Here is a 21,753-nt window from a genome sequence, read left to right as displayed (position 1 = left end):
TATAGCTCCAGTTAGGGAGGAATAATTTGGAAATTCACTTTTTTTTAGTCTTGGAAACAGTAGTGTGTTTTCAAGCATGAATATTTTTCATAGTGGGTCATCTGTATCAATGTACCATATAATTTCATGTCAGGTTATTGGAAACTAAATAACATTGGCTATTATATGGTACAATTTCAGATTTATTTCTATAGCATGTGATATTCAACTTAATAACATTGGCTATTATATGCTGCGGTTTCAGATTTATTGCTAGAGTATGCAATATTTAACTGAATTCATACCACATACAGTGTAATATAACTGTACCACCTTTCCAGAAAGGGTAAGGCGGTTTATGTATGACCAGTAAAGCAAAAAAACAGCATTGAATATGTTTTGATGTCTTTGGTGTGGTCCCTCCACCACCCCACTACCAACTCTTTTATGTACAGTATGGCTATGCAAGGCAAGACCACAGTGGCTCCATCTTACATATTTACAAATATGCTGTTTGTGGGATCACCCCATAATGGCGTCTCCATGGCCCCCCTCATTCAGACTAGACGTCCCCCAGAGGGGACAGAAATATCCGGATGGGAATGGAGAGGGCAGGGGAGCCGACTGGGCCCTAACAACGGGAACATTGAGGCCTCCCAGCAACCGGCAACCAGCCCTTCCACCACAAAGCCACAGGGCCCCATTTTGCTTGTTTTGTCTCTGTGGTATTTATAACGTGTTTACTCACCAGTCACTGTACGACTGAGTCAAGCGACGGTCTGATGGTGCAGCACACCCTGATCCCCGTGGGCCTGGATGCACTGATACAGTACATCCAGTGATTGGTATGGACTGGAGGTCAGATCACAGCTGGTGGGCGAACAGCAGGTTTATTAAAGTTCTGATGGCGGCAGTGGGCTATGGTAGGTTTGCAGCTTCTGTAGGCATATGGAGTGGTAGAAAACCAAGTACAGTGGTGAACTCGTCGGAATGATTTTGGTCCAATGGTAACAAGTGAAGAACCGATGAGACGTCATTGTGGTTTGTAAACTAGGACAGTGATGACACATTGAGCTCCCAGGGTGATTACTAACTGCCTCTCCCTTTGATCCATTTTACAGGAAAATGTGGAATACAAAGTTAGCAGATCCATCAACCAGGTATGGCGTCTTTTCATTGCAACTCTTCAAAGTCTGTATTAGTTTTGTGCTAAAATACGCGCAATTCTCCTGAAATTCAACATCAATGTGATGATTAGCATGTATTTTATACCAAATACAAAATGCATACAAATAGACACTATACTTGTTTTATCATAATGCTGCAAACGTGCACAGATAAAAAACAGGAAGCAGTACAGTGATGAGGAAGTGTATGTCTTAGAAATCTTGACATTAAAAATATATATAAAATGTAATGGGTATTCATAATGTACAGTGCCTAAAATAATCCTAAAATAAAATATCAACTTCAAGTATGATAGACATTGTGCCTAAAAACAATCTGTAAGAAACATAACCTTAACATTGTGCTAATGTACATTCATTCAGTGATCTTCTTCTTATTATTATTATTATTTACATACCACTCCTAAATATCTAGAGTTACAGTAAAATATCGCACAAAATAATAATTTGGATTTAGTAAGACCCAATAGCTTTTTAAATTAGACACTGGCATCTAATAATACTCATTTTAAACAGAATGAGGGAGAATTTGAATTTAAGGGTTAAACTATTTACACGTAACTGACAAGCACTCAGTATGAGAGGTCTTGTACATACTATGGATATGAATATGTGGAAGAAGGTGTGATATGTGTGGCTCTGATGGTTCACAGGCGGCACGGTACACGTGGAGACATTGAGTGATCCTGCTCTCTCTCCCTCTCAGACTCAGAACCATGTCCAGTAAGAAGGGCTACTGGGTGGAGAAGGTGCTGTGCGCGGGCGCAGAGAACAGCCTGTCCGACTGCCCGGGTCAGCTGTCCATCGCGCGCAATGACCAGCCCTGCATCGGCGGCATGCACGCCGTCGCCCGCTGCGTCCCGGGACGACAGTTCTCCAGGATGGCGCCCGGGAGACCTCAGGCACCCTACTTGGTGCAGGTGAGGGGCTCCCCTCCAGCAATTTTAAGAAAAATATTTTGTGAACTAAGCTCCGGCCTCCCACCACATTTAAGCGATGTGCAGTGTGTTACCAGTGACTCAACGAGTTAATTTTCTACCAATCAGTGACCATTTTGCTTTTAAGTGCGGCATTTTAATTGGTTCAGGCAAGTCAGGGATTGACATTTAATTGACAGCTCCTATCAGCATTGAGGTTTATGGACTTGCATGTGTGATATTTTTTTACTGACTGAACCGTTTTCGACGTAAGCTTTCTCATTTAATGCGCTGTTAGAATGTAATTTCTCTCTCTCTCCCTGCCTACACCCAGCCGGTGGTGCGGCTGAAGTCGGGGCCCCGCCTAGGTGAGGGGCGGGTGGAGGTTCTGCGGGAGGGGAAGTGGGGCACCGTGTGTGACCACCTCTGGGACATTACCGCCGCCAGCGTGGTGTGCAGGGAGCTCGGATTTGGAACCGCCAAGGAGGCTCTGCACCGTGCTTACATGGGCCAAGGTGAGCGACTCTTCCTCTTTAAAACCGTCTCTCACTCTCAGTTTGCTTTATTGATCTACACATTGAGTAAATCATGCCACTGCGTTGTATAGAATGCAAACCCAAACTCACTGCATCACAGCAACACATTGAAACCAATGCAAATATGCTAAACATTGTGAGTACAGTTAAATGGCTGTGTGAATTGGTACTGTTAAATGGAAATCGTGGCCCAAAAGTGGACTGGCTCATCTGAAATCTTCCCGAATTGCCAGACATTCAGCCTGGGTGCACTTGTGATAACTTACAGTTCCTTACAGGCTAACCTATTCTATTTCACAGTCTCTGTTTTCCCCAAGGAAGCCAGAAAACTAAAGCACTGATGCCAAAGACATTAGATTAGATTTGTGCATTACATTATGCGAGATTGTACTTTACACAAGCTTAAGTTAAATGTGCTTTAGATTAAAATATACATTATTTAGGATACAGTGAGGTGTACACACGTCAAACATAATTACACGTGCAAGGTGAAGACAAAGGAAATCATTTATAGAAATGCAGAAAACCATTGCCCTGGTGTTGCTCTTGGTTGCTGTGATTTCATTGGGCAACAGAAAAATACTATTTTTATGCTGCTAACCATGTTTTCCTGCCTGCGGTAGAGCCAAAATGGCGGTGTTGATTCATAAATGATGAAGAGCTTCATGGTGGCTCATTGTTTGAGAGCTGTGTGAGAGGAAACACACCACAGCTCATCAAAAGAAGAGTGTGTGGTCAGGTTTAGTCTTAACAATTGAAGCAATGGCACCATGACACAAAATGTAGGCTTTGCCAGTGTCCTCTACAGACCAAAGGCATTGTATTCACCACTCTTACGGAGCATAGAAAAGGTCCTGGCCTTGTCGTAATTCACACATTCAGTCATTTATTTGGATTTTGTGGGCAGGTGAGCTTGATGGATTTTAAAAGAAAGGAAGAGATGCGCATCTCTGAGCTGCACGGTTAGGATTTGAACTGTACTGTGTACATCTGAGGAACTCCCTTGGTCCTGCTTGACTTACAGTATGCCATTCTTCACCTAAACCGGCACAGTCGAAAATCCAGGACAGGGAAGGGGGGAGGGAGGGTATGGTTTGATGTGAAATGTTGCTTGTTTTTTTTTATTTCTTTGAGTGTTTACCATGGGCCAGTCCTGTAACTCTATGTTCTGATGTGGAATTTGTTTGGGGAAATATTTTGTGATGGTGGTGACCGTGAAAGGTAAACTTTTCTAGAACTACAGAAACATTCTGTAGAAATGGCGTCACTCCCAGGTCTCAAGTTTCAACATGGATTTCAACACATCCAGTGCACTGTTCAGAAATAAGATAAAAGTTTTTTTTAAAGTGTCATAATTTTCTTTGGTGGCTTAACATTGCTTTCAGATGCTAACCACTATCCTGAAATTCTGCATTTAAAAAAATTAATTCACAACTCAGTCTTCGTACCATTTGATTTACACTCACTTGTAAAAACTTGTGATCTGCTTAAAATTTCATATCATAATACTTATGCAATGTTTACATTTACCATGCTACATGTTGTGCTGCTAATGCCTTAGTGAAGTTAGCATTAAGTTGGCATGTAAGTCCAGTTGCCCGTTGAATGACACCACAGCAAACCACAATCCTATGGGCCCCAACTCCTGCAGGGTTTGTAAAGGGGTGGTGGAGACCATAACCAGATCCTACCATTTTCTCATCTGACTGAGAGTGAAAGAGCCAGGATGTCACTCAATGACTCTTTTTTTTCTTTTTTAAGAATGATGGTACAGGGTCAGCACTGTGCCTCTTTCTGTTGAAATTGTGCATGCCTGAAATTGTGCATATAAATTGCAAGGTGTCCTACAGTGATGCCAAACAGAGCTCTGACTCTGAGCCATTGAACTGCCGATGGAGTTTGTCTCCTGAAGACCTAATTCAGCATCAAATGTGATTATAGACATTAACCATCCAGGAAGGTGGTTTTTGGTTTATGGTTTTAGGTCTTAGGTTTCTGTTTTATTTCTGAAATCAGTGCGGATTGTCGCAGTCTGTAAAGTCCAGCGGGAGAACCGACTGATTTTGTGTCTCTGGCTGTAATATCTGCAAGTCTTTGGTGAGGCGAATAGCCAAATGATGACAGGATGAAATTTTGAAAGTACACGCACAGACACAGACACACACACACACACACACACACACACCAGACGAGTGAGCAAAATTACACACATCTGTTGAGATTCTCAATCACATCATCAGCCACACAAATTACAGGGAGGAGCGATGCTCTCGTACACTCATTTCCCATTTTAACTGTTACAGTATTCTCAAGTATATGCCAGCGGTTTCTGTGTCTATATGTAATTTCCCCCGTGAGGTACAATTCACTCAAGGGCCCTTCTTCCACATCAGAACGCTGGGTTTGTCAGGTTTTGATCACCGTATGGTGACTTCTTTCATGGCTACCAAAGGCTCTCAGATCTCCTGCCAAATACAGTAGAACCCAGCATGTAAATTTAACTAAATGCTGTGTTGCCCCAATGAGAGAGACCGGGGGGGGACAAATTCCCATCAGCCAGGAATGAATCCAGAAACATTTTCTGAGAATTAGCCTCCAGCGGCTTCCCGCTGTCTTGCTTTTACACAGCGCATGAATTTTTTTTTACACCACTCTAGAATCCTGGTTATTTTCAATCATCTACTCCACTCTGCCAAAACTGTCCATAGTGCTAAGAGAGTTACTTTTCATAGCCTTTTGAGACAGTCTGGATTAAAAAATTTGTTGGAGAGTACAGCTCAAAGCTACTGTATGATAGACTGGTGCCTGAGTTTTTGACAAATCACAAGTCTCCCCACAAGATAATGGCTGTTCTGACAAGCTCTTCGACGAAGATCTGTGTGTTTGAAACATTGGCCTTTATGACTGCCCATCACAACATTTGTGAGCAGCAGCAGTGCACTAATTTCCTTTGTCCTTACCATGCATCTATGAGGCTGTGTGTATACTTCACTGTCTTCTAATTTACTATACATTTCTTATCTAATAGACATTTAATTTAAGTTTATCCAGTGTGCAATCTAATTTAATCTGATGTATGTTTTTAGCTTTGGTGCTCTGGTTATATGTGTTTCCTGGGGCACATGAGATGCTTTTTGAGAATGAGAGGGCTTCTATAATATGAAGAAGGGCCCATGAGTTGCCCTGTTACCTGACGCCTGTCATGGCGCTCTGTTTTCTGTGGTCTCAACTCGGTTATCTGCCTTTGACTCAAAAATGTGTTTATCTCTTTCCCTTTGTTGTAGAAGAAGGAACTATGGGTAACAATCTCAAACGTGACCTCGGAACATGTTGCTCTTTGCTGCGATCAGATGTTAGAGATATGGACAGCCTCACTATTCACTGGGCAGGCCTATTTGACGCACAGCGGGCAAGCAAGCGTCACTGTGGCCCTACTTATCTCACCTTTCTCAAAACCCTCCACACAAAAACCGCTCATGCGTGTCTGCGTCACTGTTGTATAGAAAAGGAGATGAGAGCAGCTGGTTTGTGGGAGGCGCAGCTGTGGGGAACAGAGATTAAAAACACCACACACTCTGGATCTCCTTTGCTAACAGTGTTCTGAAACCAAGCCTGCTGTTAGCACCCTTGAGCAAGCTAAGGCATTCTGTGTCACTCACTGTGTGGAAGGAGTCTGCACATATGGGGCCACAGGATGTTTTGTAAGTGCTGCAAATTGCCTTTGAGAGGTCCCACTGACCAGAAAAATAAACTCGTAACACATCGCTAAACTTCCCACAGTTTGCCGCCACTGGACTGGGGTGTAACTTCCAGCTCTGGGTACGCGATGTTTTATCGGTACTGCGCGGCTAATGTGGTGCTAACGGCGCGGCCCCTCTGTTTGCAGGGACGGGGCCCATCCACATGAACTCGGTGCAGTGCACGGGGAGGGAGCGCTCCATCATGCAGTGCCAGTACCAGGAGGTTCCCCTCAGGACCTGCAAACACAGCCAGGACTCGTCTGTCCGCTGCAACGTGCCCCAAACGGGCCTGGAGAACACGGTGAGGCATCACTGACACCACCAAACCATCACCAGTACAATGCACTGTAAGCAACACATTACACCATCAAACTAAAAACATTGTGTTACCAACACAATAAGCCAGTGTTGGTGACATGATGTTACAATAAAACAATAAAACCACATCTTCAAACACCATAAAACTATTAACATGATATCACCACCATAAAATTACAAGCAGAAATGTACAAAAAACTATCATCGTTAACTCCATATAACTGTCATCAAGACATCACCAATACCATCAAATTGCCAGTAACACATCACTGACAACATAAAACTCATCAAATCCATCCACCATCAGGAGTGGGTCACTGTAAAATTAACTGCAATACCTCACCAAAACAAATGCTATTATTAGCCCCGTTACTCTGTCAGCAACATGTCACTAGTGCCATGGAAGTGTCAGCCGCACACCACCATAACCATCAAATTAAAGCAATGCATCCGCAAAGCTAGCCAAATATAATCAACACCATAAAACTCAGTAAGGTTATTGACAGCTACTGTGTAATACAGCACCAAACCCTTAACAACATTGTTAACATCTTCAGACTATCAACAACACATCAGAAACACCATCAAACAATAGCCCATCCCCAATATCAATTAACAGTTAACAGCACACCATTGGCAGCATAGAACTATTATTTTAAAAAAAAACATCAAAACAAACACAAGGACAGTGAATGATGGGGTTTTCTTTTTATTTAAAACACCCATAGTTACCAAAACACCATTATCATTGGAAACACATTTTAGGATTTGATCTAGGAAATTTAAGCTGTACAATCTCAGACATATTGTATATTGAAAACCACAGACTAACTTTTTTCTGTTTTTTTTTTTCTCACTCTCTCCACCTCCCTTCCCCTCCTTGTCTCCTGCGTGGCCCAGGTGCGGCTGGCCGGGGGGAGGGCACCGGGCGAGGGGCGTGTAGAGGTGCTGATGGACGTGGGTGGGCACAGGCGCTGGGGCGCGGTCTGCAGCGAGAACTGGGGCATCAATGAGGCGATGGTGGTGTGCCGCCAGCTGGGCTTCGGCTTCGCTTCCAGTGCCCATCAGGTGAGACCCGCCGCCATACGGTGAGGGAGATGGGCTCTACGCTCAAAGGGTGTCCTCTACTCTCACTTGAACTGTGTTGTTCTCTCACTCTCTCACTCTCACTCTCTTGTTCCTGGACGAGGGCGTAAACTAAATTGGGAAACGTAGTGCTAACACGTAGCTGCTCCTCAAAGGCTTTCACCACTGCCAATCTGCTAAATGGAAATGTCTGTCTCCGTGACTGCCAGCCGCAAACGATGATGCAACGTGTTTTATATTTATGGTATCTTTTACTTTTTACTTTTTTTAGACTACAAGCGGTCGTCTTGCACGCGCTGTTCTAATTACTCTTGTGGTTTGGGGCCTGATGGGACATAGGAGTAAATCAAAGACGGTTGTTTGTGGTAGGCTGGGATTTTCGAGGTGCCAGTAGGTCTTAGAGATCTGAGGTCAGGATTACAGTACGTTCACGCCTCAGGTTTTGCTTTTCTGTTTCTGTGGGGTTAATCAATGAAAGCTGCGTTTAAGTGTTAAAGCATGTCTATACTGTACAATGTTTGTCTTCAAGCAGTGAGCAGGAACAGTGGAAAAATAAAGTTGACTGATTTAGAAACAGGAGTGGAAACGTGATGAAGACATTACGGGAATGGGCGACAGCCTGAAGAAAAAGATCTGAAATGAAAGGTTTCTTTCAGAATGTATTGCTTCAAAGAACATCGACCAAAACTGTCCTTAGGCTGGGACCTCATAGGTCTTCTCGCTCTCTCTGGGATTTGCGGGGCAAAATGTTGGCCCCCAAAGAAGGTACCCCACAAAACATTTGTCCACAACTGTTATTTTAGTAAAATTAATTTTATGGTGTATGAGTGAAATATACTGTCACGGAAAATGCAGATAGTTCATAAACCTTTCGCGGTGTATGTATGTTGGGTACATTGGGATACTGTTCGCAATGGTTGTTTTTCCATCCTGCCTTGTTTCCTGAGCAGAGGTAATTGCAGGCTTCTCAAATAACGCTTGACCACTCCAGAAGAGAAACTCCAAACTTAAGAAAACACACTTAAAAATAGATCTTTGTTGCTCTGAATGGAGAAAGAAACGTTATGGTTTATTGGCACTTGCACACTGAATTGTCTGTGGCGAGAGAAATAGCAAAAATGCCATGATGTGTATCAAATAATGGCTGCATATTAGCAGACCTAACTGCTGTGTAAAAACGTGACTGTTTCTGGTAAGTGTGGATGCCTTTTCCGCTGTGGATATGATGTGTGTTAGAAGCTGGCTGGTGTTGCTGGGTGTGGGTACCCACATTGCTAAGGGGACCCTTTTGTGTGTGAAATTACTGGTGTGTTTGGTTGGGCTCAGGGAAGTTGCTAAGGAAATTGTGTGTGTAAATAATGATTTGTGTTCCTGAGTGGCGGGAAGTTAAGTTACTAAGGAGAACACTGTGTTTGTCAAAACGTATTAACGTTGCTGGGTGTTGGGATTCGGTGTTTCTATATGAAGAACAGTGCGTGTGAAAAGCTGAATGGTGTTGCTAGGTGTGCTAATGACCCACTATGATACAGGAAACGTGGTACTGGCCAGGAGACCCCAGTGCCAGTATGGTGGTCCTGAGTGGGACCCACTGCACAGGGAATGAGCTCTCCATTCAGAGGTGTCGCAGGAATGACAACGTGTACTGCCCCCGCGGGGGAGACTCCAGGGCAGCGGGAGTTACCTGTGCGGAGAGTGAGTACACGCATGCACACACACTCACACACACTGTGTTTTTATGACTACTGAATGGATGTATGTGCATGTGCCTGACCACCTTTTACAAAACCCCCCTTCCCCAACAGTGGCCCCCGACCTAGTCATCGACGCTCAGCTGGTCCAGGAGACGGCCTACCTGGAGGACCGGCCCCTGCACCTGCTCACCTGCGCCCACGAGGAGAACTGCCTGTCGTCCTCCGCCGCCCGCATGACCTGGCCCTACGGGCACCGCCGGCTGCTGCGCTTCTCCTCGCGCATCCACAACCTGGGCAGGGCCGACTTCCGCCCCCGCGCCTCCCGCGAGTCCTGGGTCTGGCACCAGTGCCACAGGTGAGGCGCCTCTTTAATCCCAGCTTTCAAATGCAACTGCGGCTTCTTTCTAACAATACAATGGAAAAGGTGTTGGATACATTATTGGGAGTCTGCCTCCAAAGCCCTCTCCCTCCCATAAAGAAACATACAGTATATGAATGTGTGTGTATTTGTACTTTATTAGGGAGTAAAACCCCTTAGCTTAAAAATTTGATGTGAAACTGGAATCTGGTCAAGTCAATCTTTGTTGCGATATCGATTGCTAGTCTTAGTTTTTACTAGCATTGCTAAAGCATATGGACAACATTGAACAACCTGAAACCACCTCTTATGCACAAACAACCCAGTTCATAAGCTCAAAATCCTTGTGAAGAACATTTTACAGGGGTTACGTTAACACAGCATGTGTAACTGGGCTAATAACTGGATGTGTGCAGGTTTAATTCCCAAGCAGTGGTTGTTTTTGTACCTGTGAGCAAAGAAATTAAGAAGAGATGCCTCAGTAATTATACAGTTGTACAAATTATGAATAATTAAGCGACTGAAGTGCAATCACTCTAGATCAGGGGTTTTGCAGCCCTGTTCATGGAGAATCTGTATACTGGTGTTCTTTCCAAAATGAATTGCAGTTCCTAAAGTATAAAGAACTGTTCATTGTTTTAAGTGGGATGTTTTAATGTCTTATGAGGGATGGTTTACTCTCTTAAAGTATATTACGCCAGGAACAGCTACATAATGAATATTTCATATAAACCTATGGACTTTTAATTGGTCAAACAAGTTTTCAGACAAATAAAGCTTTAATTTCCTGTATTGCACTGTGGCAAATCATTTCTTTTGAAAGATGTTACAGTTTGCAGTGAACTCCCGTTGAAACTGTGGACCACTTGTCATTGAAGCTAAAATGTTTGTGGAAAATGTAAAACCAATTGGTAACATGCCTAACCTGCACTGTATTAATGTCTGTTTCAGCACAGATATATGGAACTTCAACCCATGTTTTCAATAACCTTAATTCATTAAAAGATTAGCTGGAATTAAAACCAGCACACACAAGGATTCATCTAACTGCTTTAGATTAAGGCAACTGCTGGAAAATATAGAAACAATGGATCTCATTCACGAAACATGTATCGTCACATTTTTTGCAAGAGCGTTTCCAAGAGCATTTTGGCATTCGTCATTTTTTTCTCTGATGTGTATTTGTTCATGGCTGTTTCCTTATGCTAATCACATGAATGGGATTGTGCATGAAATTTACAGTCAGCATTGATCTTTTCATACACCTGGGATATGCACAAAAACAAAGGTCTGTACGTGTCATGAATCCCATATTGTTTTTTTTTCTTGGAACATTTTTAAGAACAAAAGTAAGAATAATTTAAGAGAAGTTTTGTGAATGAGGCCCAATGTATTTCACTGTTTAATCCAATAATGTAAACCAACAAAAATAGTCTAAAGTAAAAAAACAACCTGTTCCCAGTCAAAGCTATCAGTATTAACAAACAACCACTGAGCAAAATGATATTTTATACACCACTATGATGTCATTTAGGTGAAATATAGGCCTCTGACTCTATTCTTTCTGTAGTTATCCCACAGAGGAAATAAACCCTGCATATAGGTTGTTATTGCAGGGACTATACAGTACCCATGGCTGGGTAACATCAATGGTCTCAAGTGCCTGTGCCCCTGACTTACGTCACAGGGAGAAATTTCCTGCACTAATGGCTGATTAACTGTGGTCAACTGCAGCAACCTACAGTAGTCTATCACACAAATGAGGCCGTTCGCAAGGATGGGGCTCAGTAACATCACTGCCTTAATACTGAACAAGACAGGCTACAGTGCAACTGTCACTCTCTCGCTGCAGCAGTCGGGTCAAAGATCAACAGATAGTGCTCCAGATTCTGGTCAGTGGCTTTAAACTTCACAAAGGTGTCCTGGAAAAAAGGAGCCCTCCCTGCCAAGAGAGTCTGAGCTAAAGATCTTTTAATAACAGGTCATTCAGCCCAAATAGTCTTGTCATTTTTGCATGCTGAATAGCTGATTTCAGCGCTGTGTCAATGGTCTGAGCTTCAGTGATCTGTGCATATAAAATGGAACTGTTGCATGATGGGAAGTCATTGCACTTGGTCTTCAGCATTGCGTCAAGAATGTTTTTGCGGCTACAACAGGACCGTGGTGTACCCTGAATCCAGTTCAATGCTTGTGCATCCATAGCTAGTCTCTACCCCAAAGCTCTCACATGAGCAGGTTCTTTATGGCAGTGGCTGTGCTATTGTGGCCTCTGGAAAGAAAAGGCTGGATCCTGTCCCAGCCACCGAGCACAGCATACAATGCCAGCCAGTGGATACTTAGATCCCTGTTCCAATGTGAAATATATAAAGACTGACACAAAACAAAGTTAATTATCCTGGCTATAGTAACTTCTATAGAAGGACCTTTTTCACCACTATCAAATCATGGTATTTTTCACCACTATCAAATCATGGTGGGTATGATGGGGGGGGGGGGGATTTCAATGATCATTTAGGATAAATGTAAGCCCTCTTGGCCTGAATCTTTACTTATCGCATAGCTGAAGTATGCTGTTCCCTGCAATATCTGTGGTTGTTGTGGAGGGTTTGCAGTCAAGCAGGGACAATGTTCTTTAGCTTTGTGACTCACTATGTTACCATGTTTGCATTCTTAAGAAGGTCTGGGGAACACACACACACACACATACACACACACACTCAGTGAAAGTGAAAGTGTGCCCCGTGTTGTTGTAGCTGTGATAATGGCACTCTACCTCATTTGATCAAAAAAGCAAAACTCTGAAATACTGTTCATGCATGCCTCCAGAGATAACTGTCTATTTCAAAAGTTCAGTTCTGTTTTACCATGTACAGCCTGTTGCCTCCTTTGATGCTTTTTGCTCCAGAAACTTTAAAAACCACACTGAATAGCATGCAGGCAGCAAACACTCCTTTAATAAGCTCATATCCTTGACGCCTTGCAACTCCACTCTCTGTTTCTTCCAGGCATTACCACAGTATTGAGGTGTTCACGCACTATGACCTCCTGACGCTCAATGGCACCAAGATCGCTGAAGGTCACAAAGCCAGCTTCTGTCTGGAGGACACTACCTGCCCTGACGGTAAGTCACACACACCGCGTGATTCACAAGCCTGAAAAAGAGGACATAGAAATACTTATCACACCTCCTGCATAATTCATATTAGTCTGCAGTGGATTCCCTTTTTCCTCATCATATTATATGGTAGAATCTCTTTACAACAGAAATTTGCACAGCATTTGGCCACAAATTCCTTGACCGTGTGGATTTTTTCCCCTGGTCTCCCAAAACCAGGGCATGATGTCCATGCAAAGATGAGTTCATTTGTGCAGACCGTGAATGCTTTAAACACTCATGAATGTGCACACATTGTCCAAATGGAATTCACTAATCACCATCCTTTTTTTGGGTGCTTTGCAATCAAAGCTTATGCTTGTACCATACGCAATTACAGGGCAATGTGCTTATGTAGTCTTTGTAAGGATTAAATAGACTTGGCAGAATTAAGCTTTATACTATTTAAGTCTCTTAAGTAATGTTATTAAAAAGAGCTCTACCACATTATATACAATTTAGAGAAAGGGAAATTACCTGCCAGTGGCCCTGGATTATCCAGCTAATTGGCATGTTATCCATGCAGAAATAACAAAACAAAGACTGTAATCAGTGTGAAGTGAAGATGTATGTGTCCTTTATTTCAACCTTTTGAACTCACATGTGGCATTTCTTTAGTAAGTTGCACATATATTATTAATCACTATAAATGTATTATAAGATACATGAAAATATATTTATGGCTGTGTTAAAGGCCACCCCTTTAGCTTTATAATGTTTTTATGTTTGTTTAATTTAAAATTTAAGATTATAATTGTTTTTGGGGATAAGATGAGTATTTGGGTAATTGTCTGGGTTGCTCAAAGGTTGCGGGTTTAGTCTTCAACTGGGGCTGCTGTCATTGTAGCCTTGAGCAATGTGCTTAACCTGGATTGCTTCAGTAAAATATACAGTGGTGTAAATGGATTATGCTAATGTAAAATGTCATCTGTGCTAATCACTTTGAACAAGAATGTCTGCTAAATGTTGTATGTAATCTGTGGTACCAAGCACACACCCACTCAATGGTGTATTTATGCATTCCCAGCATACCTTTCATGGGTCTTCAAAAACTTAAAAGCGTTTTGTTCCTTGGTGGGCAGGTCTGCAGAAACGCTTTGCCTGTTATAACATGGGGGAGCAGGGAATCTCTGTGGGCTGCTGGGATACCTATCGCCATGACATCGACTGCCAGTGGATCGACATCACGGACGTCAGGCCTGGGGACTACCTCTTCCAGGTCAGCGTCCGTAGTCACTTCACACCTCATCAATGTGTAGCGCGGCAGCCATTTTGGACCAGAACGCTAGCTTGGTTTGAGTGGGATAATGCCACAATGCTAATAATACCATAGCCTAGAATGACACTTACATCGTCCAATCTATAGGGCTCAAATTGCTTTTAATGTCTGAGTCACTTGGGAGAGCAGCATCGTTTGACTGATCCATGCAAGATAGTGATTAAAAATACTTGTTGTTTTTTTGCTGGGGTTTGTGAAGTTGCACTTGTCCATCACTGCTGTGCCCACTCATCTCTGTCTGAATGTTTATTTACCCAGATACCCCAGTTGCAGATACATGCCTTTATCTCTCAATGAGTTTTGCCTGGATTGCTTAAGTTTAAACAGAGACTTTGACTTTAAAAGCAATGGAGAATTTTTGTCGCAATAATTACTGCCAATTTCATGCATGAATCAGCTGCTGGCCTCTGTACGCTGCAGAATCATTCTGCATGAGATTGTTCAGATCATGTCAAATCGCTGCCGTATCCCAGTCCCAATAAAGATAAAATCCTTGGATTTAGCTAACTTTATTTTTATCCATCGCAAACCATAAAAAGATGGGTGAATTGGAAGTTCTACTTTAATTACACGGTGCAGCCAGCTCACTTCTGTTTATTTACTCGATTTGTAGCAGTGAAAGATGCGTGTGTATTTTTGGAGTCGTCAAGCACGCTTAATCCCAAGGCTGTGGCACTCTTAGGAGAGCTGTGGTGAGACAGAGATGTTTGTCTCTAACAGAAATGCAGAGTAGCAATCCCAATTACAGACAAAAAACAGAAATACGGTTCCATCCGGGCTCTTAGGCCCTTTTTTGGGGAAGTATAGATTGAACAGGTTCATTTTTTAACACACACCCCCCCCCCATTATGTCTTTTTGTAATTTTATAAAAATCAGGACTGTAGCTCAGGTAGGTCTTGAACCAATCACTAATCAAATGGCTCAATTCAGGAAAAAGGGTAAATCCTATCTTGGAGAAATAGCTGAACAGAAATAGCTAGAAGGAAAATTTGCACTTGTTTTAAAGTCCCCAATTCCCATGTGAAATGTCTGAATTATCTAAAATAATTCCCTGCTTTATTTCTACTATTATTCATTTGCATGTGTTTGCACGTTCCATTGGCAGACAGGTTCATACGCTTAAATAGTTATGTAATTTGAGGATGTTTTAATTAGGCAAAGGAAAGACCCTGTGTTTAAAATGGTGGGGTAATCTAGAAAGTTGCTATTAAGAAAATGGTCCAAAGTGAATCCATGTGAAAAGCAAGCAGGAAGAACAGTACAGTTGTATCAGCAGTTTAACAGCCGATCTGTAAATAACCAAGCTATTACAGAATGGCAGCGCACAGACCAGAAAGAGTTATATTTTTGTGTTGTGGGGTGCTCCAAATTTGGCTATGAATTAAAATATCATTTCAAAATGAGAAGTATTTACAGCATATAATTGCCTTGCTACAGTCATTTATTATGTATAATTAATGTGAAAAAAATTACAGTGTTTATAATTTGTATAAAATGTAAAAACTACAGCCCAGTAAAAACTTGGAATTGCTTACAAAAGGAATCAAGCCTTCAGTTTTTTTCTGGTCAGGGGATAAAGGAAAAGTAATCTTAGCGCTAACATACCATTTTTATCTTTATGATTTATGTTGTTTAATTACTAAATTAAAGGAACAGCTAGTTCCTTGGACTTGTCTGCTAAAGTTGAGGCCAATCTGCAAGTCTGTATTCCTTGCTTATTCTTTTTTCTCCTTGTCCAAACTTTGCTCCGCCCCACCTCTTTCTACTGCTATATATTCCCTTAGCTATGGTATGACGCACACTAAATCCACTCACAGTTCAGCATGTCAATGAGACTTTTTCTCCATACCAAATTATCATTAGTAGCAATGGGAGGTTCATTTTAAGATACAGTCAGATTGAGGCATTACTGATAACTGTACACTGAGCTACTGATTAGTTTTTCAGAGGCCTGCCTGCAGTACCCTTTAAAGGCAGAGTGTGGGCAGTGTACCACAATACAAAGCCCCTTCACACTTCACAGGGGTTGCCGACTGTCCTCTTTTCTCATTTAAACCCCACAAAACACAATAAATGGTGTTTGTAACTATGGTTACAGTGTACACTGTGAGTATTTTCCCTACATCTCTCTGCAGAGATAAAAGATTTTAATTTAAACGGGAGTTGTCTGGTGGCACTCCCATGCGAGTGCTATTAGCATGTGTGACATAGGCACAGAAATACTATTATAGGCCTACAGTATTACAGTACATTGTGAAACCACGTCATTTTCCTTCTTTTCCAGGGCTATGCTGGTCTTTTCTCTTTTTTGACAGCAATAAAGTTTACTGTAGAGCAGTCACTGAAATTGCTAGGCGTTTCCCTGAAACAAAGCCAAGTACTGGAGATAGCAATTAGGGGAATGTACATTTAAATTCTTGACTCATGCGTATATGAAAACTGACTATGCCTTTTTGGCAGTTCAGAAAATAGCAAAAGCAATAGGGTTGTCCTAACATCCTGTGTAAACAGCTTGAGTATTTCTTTCAGATTCTGTATTGATCTGTACCTGGTAGTACATGTTGATTTTTTTCCTAAAAAACATTTAAACACACTAGCATTTTGTTGTGTGCTCAAAATAGTACCAAGAAGGGTATATTATAAATGAATATATAATGACATGTGAAATTAAACTTTAAATGGAGAATCGTCTTTTGATTTTTAAATAAAAATACATTTCTTTAAAACATGTTTAATACAGTGGGTATAAAAGTGGAACACTTTTATATATGCTGCATTTATCTCTCTCGCTGAATTATGGAAAAGTAATTTGTGTTTTTATGGATAGGAATGAGATGGTCCGTTAAAACAATACTAACCATGACTGCTGTTTAATGAAAGACCATCAGAGAATATTCATGGCATGGTTCAGCTGATATTATTTATTGAATCACGAGTAGTGGCATGTGGATGGAGTACAGCCTGCTTACTTTTGATTCCTTCCTCACACTTAGAACACACTTAAATATCCCAACATGACCTCATAACTATTATGAAGCTCCCATATTATTATAGTTTTTAAAATGTTAATAATAATAATAATAATAATAATAATAATAATAATAATAATAATAATAATTCTTCTTCTTCTTCTTCTATTATATTATTATTATTACTATTATTATCATTATTATTATTATGATTAACATTATTTGTATTATATTTATCGGTAGTAATAGAAGTGGTAGTAATCAACATCATAATCATGGCACCCTATTGAATGGCATTCTTATGCAAATTAGTGAAAGTTTGATACTGATAATGGACTCTCCTGTTCTTCCACATTCCACAGGTGCGGGTAAACCCCTCATTGGACATGGCAGAGTCAGATTTCCTGAACAACGTGATGCGCTGTCGCTGCAAGTATGATGGGAACAGAGTCTTCCTCCATGGCTGTCACACAGGTACAACCATGTAATCTGTATACATACATACATACATACATACTTCTGCACTGTACACACACTCACTCTATGCTTCTGTCTCTCTCTCTCTGTCTCTCTCTCTCTCTCTCTCTCTCTCTCTCACACACACACACACTAATACACATTGTTTCCTGTCTTCTCTGGCATCTACCAGGAGATGCCTACAGTGCAGAGGTGGAGGACCTGTTTGATCACCAGCAGCAGCTCTCCAACAACTTCATCTAACCCCAGCTCTGACCCGGGTTGCGAGTCCGGAACGCCCCACGGACGGGGCGGGATGGGACGGGGTCAGGATGGGGGGGGGGTCACGGAGGCACGCGTCTCGGTGCACACGTCACATCACAGGGGTCACTGACGGCACCTGGCCATTTATGGAGCATTGCACACGACAATGGATGCCCACTCAGTGAGAGGAGAGAGAGAGAGAGAGAAAGTGAGAGATGGGGAGAGAGAGAGAGGGAGAGCTGAGAGAGAGAAAGAGAGGAGAGAGAGAGAGCGAACAGCTCTGTGGTTAGTCTCACCATGGCCACTAAGGAGCAGGGCATGGCTATCACATCAATTAGTCCTCCTCTTCCTCAACTGAATTGACTGTTTCATCAATTACATGAGCGAGAACATCATGATTCCCCTGAAACTCTGACTTGCCTGCACCCAAGAACTTGCCAGGAGGAAGGAGGGCTCTTCACCGCAATGCCAGGGGACAGGTGTTGCCGTGGCAACGGGCATAGTGTACTTAAGAACTGCCTCTCCATTAAATCTCAGATCCAAACAGACATTGATTCCTCTGTTAATTTTCTTTCATTTTTTCCTCACTATGTATAACTTAATCGAAGGTATGTTTTAACACCTACCAAAGCTTGAATTTACACACAGATTATTATATATATTAAAACTAAGACAAAAAAAAAACAAGTTTTAAGATGGCATTTGTCTTCAATAAGTTCAAATATAATGGTATTATTGAACATTATAAGCAAAGGCAGCCCTCTGTCGCTAATATGTAACACTCTTTTGTGAATGAACAAGACAGAGAACAAATTAACAAGTAAGATAATTTCATGTTGGATCCTATAACAAGTCCAGCTGTACATGTGCAGGGAACATATCTCTTTATTACAAAAGAAGCTGCTTTGAAAATGCAGGTTTACCTTGTTTTTCCCCGGATATATACTATCTATCTGGATATTGGTGCTTCAGTGTTTTTTTGTTATCATGGTGCTATTTCTTCTATTTATCACACAGTATTACCTTCAAAGACAGTGTGTGTTATTGTGTATAAATAGGAATATTTTTGTTGTTAGATTTTGCTATTTTAAAATAAATGTTATAAGGTAATGCACATGCATTGTCATGTACAGTTCTCAGTGTTGCCAAAGTAAAACAAATACATAAATTCCGGTAGAGCTGTAGTTTTAGATATTTCAGATGAAAATGTTTTGTCTTTTACTCTGTTTTAGGAAATACTGTCATAACAGGTGAAGTTATATTAATGAAAGGATGCACTTTTATCTGTTTTATCGTCAGTATTCAAGCAGTTCTGTTTGTTGGAATTGGAATTGCCCAATAAAGATACCCAACATTGAAAAAATAAACAGTGTAAATTTACAAAATGGTCATCAGACTATTGTTATTTAAAGATTGTTTTTTCCTGAATGACCTTGCAGTTTAAATATCCAAGCTTTCATATTTAGTGCTATTTTATTAAATATTACAGATTCAATGGTGACAGCACAAAAAGACCATATTATTTGGCTTAAACATTTGTGTATAGTACAAGTAACTTTTTATATAACATAAGTTTAACTTAGTTTATATGATAGTAGTAGGGTAGTCTGCAGTCTGACTTTTTAATTAGTCAGCTACAATCGTTCAATGATGGTAATGTGAAATGGTGTCAGTACTGTTAATGTGTTCCCAGGACAAATTTCCTCAGCAAAGATCAGCTCAACAGATTCATTAATGGGCGACAAACCCAGTGCAGAGCATGGATTCTCAAAAAGGAGAAACCCCATTTTAACCAGGATAGCCTGGACTGTGTAACGTCCTCCCCCTTTTCTCTTGCTAAAGGATGGAAAACTCCTTGAGAGGACAACATGGACATGAAAACAGCCCCCAAACCACCCCCCTACCCCCCACCTCCCCCCAACACCCACCCCTCACCACAAAACCACATTTATAGCCATCCCAAATCTTACTGTTGGCTGAGAGGATTCCGTGAGGATGGAAACATTTTTTTAATCTTAAAAAAGTAACAGATCTTTTTAAGTTCTGCTAGAGATGCTGTTGGTTTATTTTTATTTGTTTTATTTGGTTTAACAAGTCAATGTACTTTAATATTCATTAAAATGCTCGTCTTTTAAAAATAATGTAAATACTGTCTCTCATCTCCCTGCTGCAAAATAGTGTTAAGCATTTCTTCTTTTAGAATTTATTTTATGTGCATGCATGCGGGTGTATAAAATTTTATCTTTGTTAAATTCTCAGCTAAACAAAATCCTATTTTGGCTGTGCTACCTGTACCAGCAGTGCCCCCACATAAAGTACGATGTAGAAGTGCAAAGCAAAGAAATGTTTTTTTCGAGATTACTCCAGAAATAAAATAAAGACTTGGAAATGGATACATTTAGCACACTGCAAATGTTTTAAAATCATTTAACTTATTAATGGACAGGTATTTCTAACATTTCCTTGCTTACTGTTGCTTTCCCTTGGCCTGTTATATTTTTAACTCTGAATTTAGCTTGGAATAATACTGCCTCAGAGTCTCCTGCTAGCTGTCTAAGTTGTCTGCGAGGAAACAGAGGAGGCATATTCTAAAGTCAATAGGTGACGGACGTTCTGTGTGCTCAAGAATTTTAAACGCCTGTGCTCATTGCTTTGCCATCCAATCTTAGAGAATCTGTGGTCAGTTCAGGAACCAATGGATCCTTAACCTTCATGAACAGCACTACACATAAACGGGGCATTTTGAATAAATAATGTCAATGGAAAAAACAGGCAATGCAAACTAATGGCTTTAGGTGTACTATTACATATTCAGGCTCTCCACGGACAGCTGTCTTCTGTGAACCAATAAAGTATCCTGATGCAAACTGAATGTCTGAATTTTCCTTTTCTGTTTGTTTATTTGTTTGTTTTAAGTGCATGAATTAGACTGCAGAATTAAATGTTACATAGAACTGTCAGGCTATGAGCCTGATAATTAAGGCTACTCTTTCTATAGTTGTCCGTTATAAAAATGCAGACCAACTGAGATTACTCAACAACAGTATACTGTATGTTGATTGGTTTTACAACAACATTACAATGTACAGTCTATAATGTGCAATTATGTTTCCATTTTCAAACATTTTCTTTACCCTTATTTTGATTTGGTCCATTTGACACTGTGAAAAACAAGGATGCCTCCATTACTTAATATGAATGAATTCTTCCTGTGGAGGCAGCCAAACTAAACGCACTTCGAGTTATCCTCGGTCACAAAGCCAGCTAAAACCCACCAATTCTTGGAACTGTTAAATCCTTACACACCACAACATGTTTAAAAATTACGGGAGATGGTCATAGCTTTTATGGAAGGAAGAAACCTCTCCAACCTCCAAATTATAGTTTTTAAAAATAATGAAGCTGTTTTTTTTTAATGGTGGGCCCATACTCAAGGGCCAAAGCATCAGCTTTGTTTCACCAAGATTCTTGTTCTTCACCTACCAGGTTTGTGTTTAAAATAGCATGCCGCTTGTTTTATGCTTACAACTGCTTTGCAAAGCAAGAAGCTGATCTTAAAATGGATGTCCAAGAGCAAAATACTCAACTGCAAAAGGAAAAATTCTTATTTACTAACGAACGTTTCATAAAACAATTCTCACATTTTGTGAAAAAAATTAACTGTCAGATTGGTTTTAAACCAGAAATCTAGAAACCTGACCTCAAATGCGCAAGTTTCCCCCTTAAAAGAACTGCGACCACTTCAGCCTGCCCATTTAAAAAAGCCCACGTCTGTGGTCATTCCAAGAACTCTAAATCCTATGAAAAGCTGTTTTTTT

At 41.0% G+C, this 21,753-nt stretch overlaps 1 protein-coding gene across 1 annotated transcript in view; it reads left to right on the top strand.

The window, feature by feature from the left end:
* Positions 1–20,328, top strand: part of LOC118219716 (lysyl oxidase homolog 4-like) — a 35,842-nt gene extending 15,514 nt beyond the window's left edge. The window contains exons 8-18 of the mRNA XM_035403051.1: positions 1,101–1,139; positions 1,873–2,086; positions 2,418–2,598; positions 6,506–6,660; positions 7,578–7,745; positions 9,293–9,455; positions 9,566–9,809; positions 12,818–12,933; positions 14,049–14,185; positions 17,578–17,689; positions 17,865–20,328. Of these exons, the coding sequence (XP_035258942.1) occupies positions 1,101–1,139; positions 1,873–2,086; positions 2,418–2,598; positions 6,506–6,660; positions 7,578–7,745; positions 9,293–9,455; positions 9,566–9,809; positions 12,818–12,933; positions 14,049–14,185; positions 17,578–17,689; positions 17,865–17,935 (1,600 nt within the window). The 3' untranslated portion in view covers positions 17,936–20,328. The remainder of the gene's footprint in view (positions 1–1,100; positions 1,140–1,872; positions 2,087–2,417; positions 2,599–6,505; positions 6,661–7,577; positions 7,746–9,292; positions 9,456–9,565; positions 9,810–12,817; positions 12,934–14,048; positions 14,186–17,577; positions 17,690–17,864) is intronic.
* Positions 20,329–21,753: the final 1,425 nt, after the last annotated feature.

Source organism: Anguilla anguilla, chromosome 2 (genome assembly GCF_013347855.1).
Source record: "Anguilla anguilla isolate fAngAng1 chromosome 2, fAngAng1.pri, whole genome shotgun sequence".
Classification (NCBI taxonomy): domain Eukaryota; kingdom Metazoa; phylum Chordata; class Actinopteri; order Anguilliformes; family Anguillidae; genus Anguilla; species Anguilla anguilla.
This window is presented reverse-complemented; position numbering and strand designations above follow the sequence as displayed.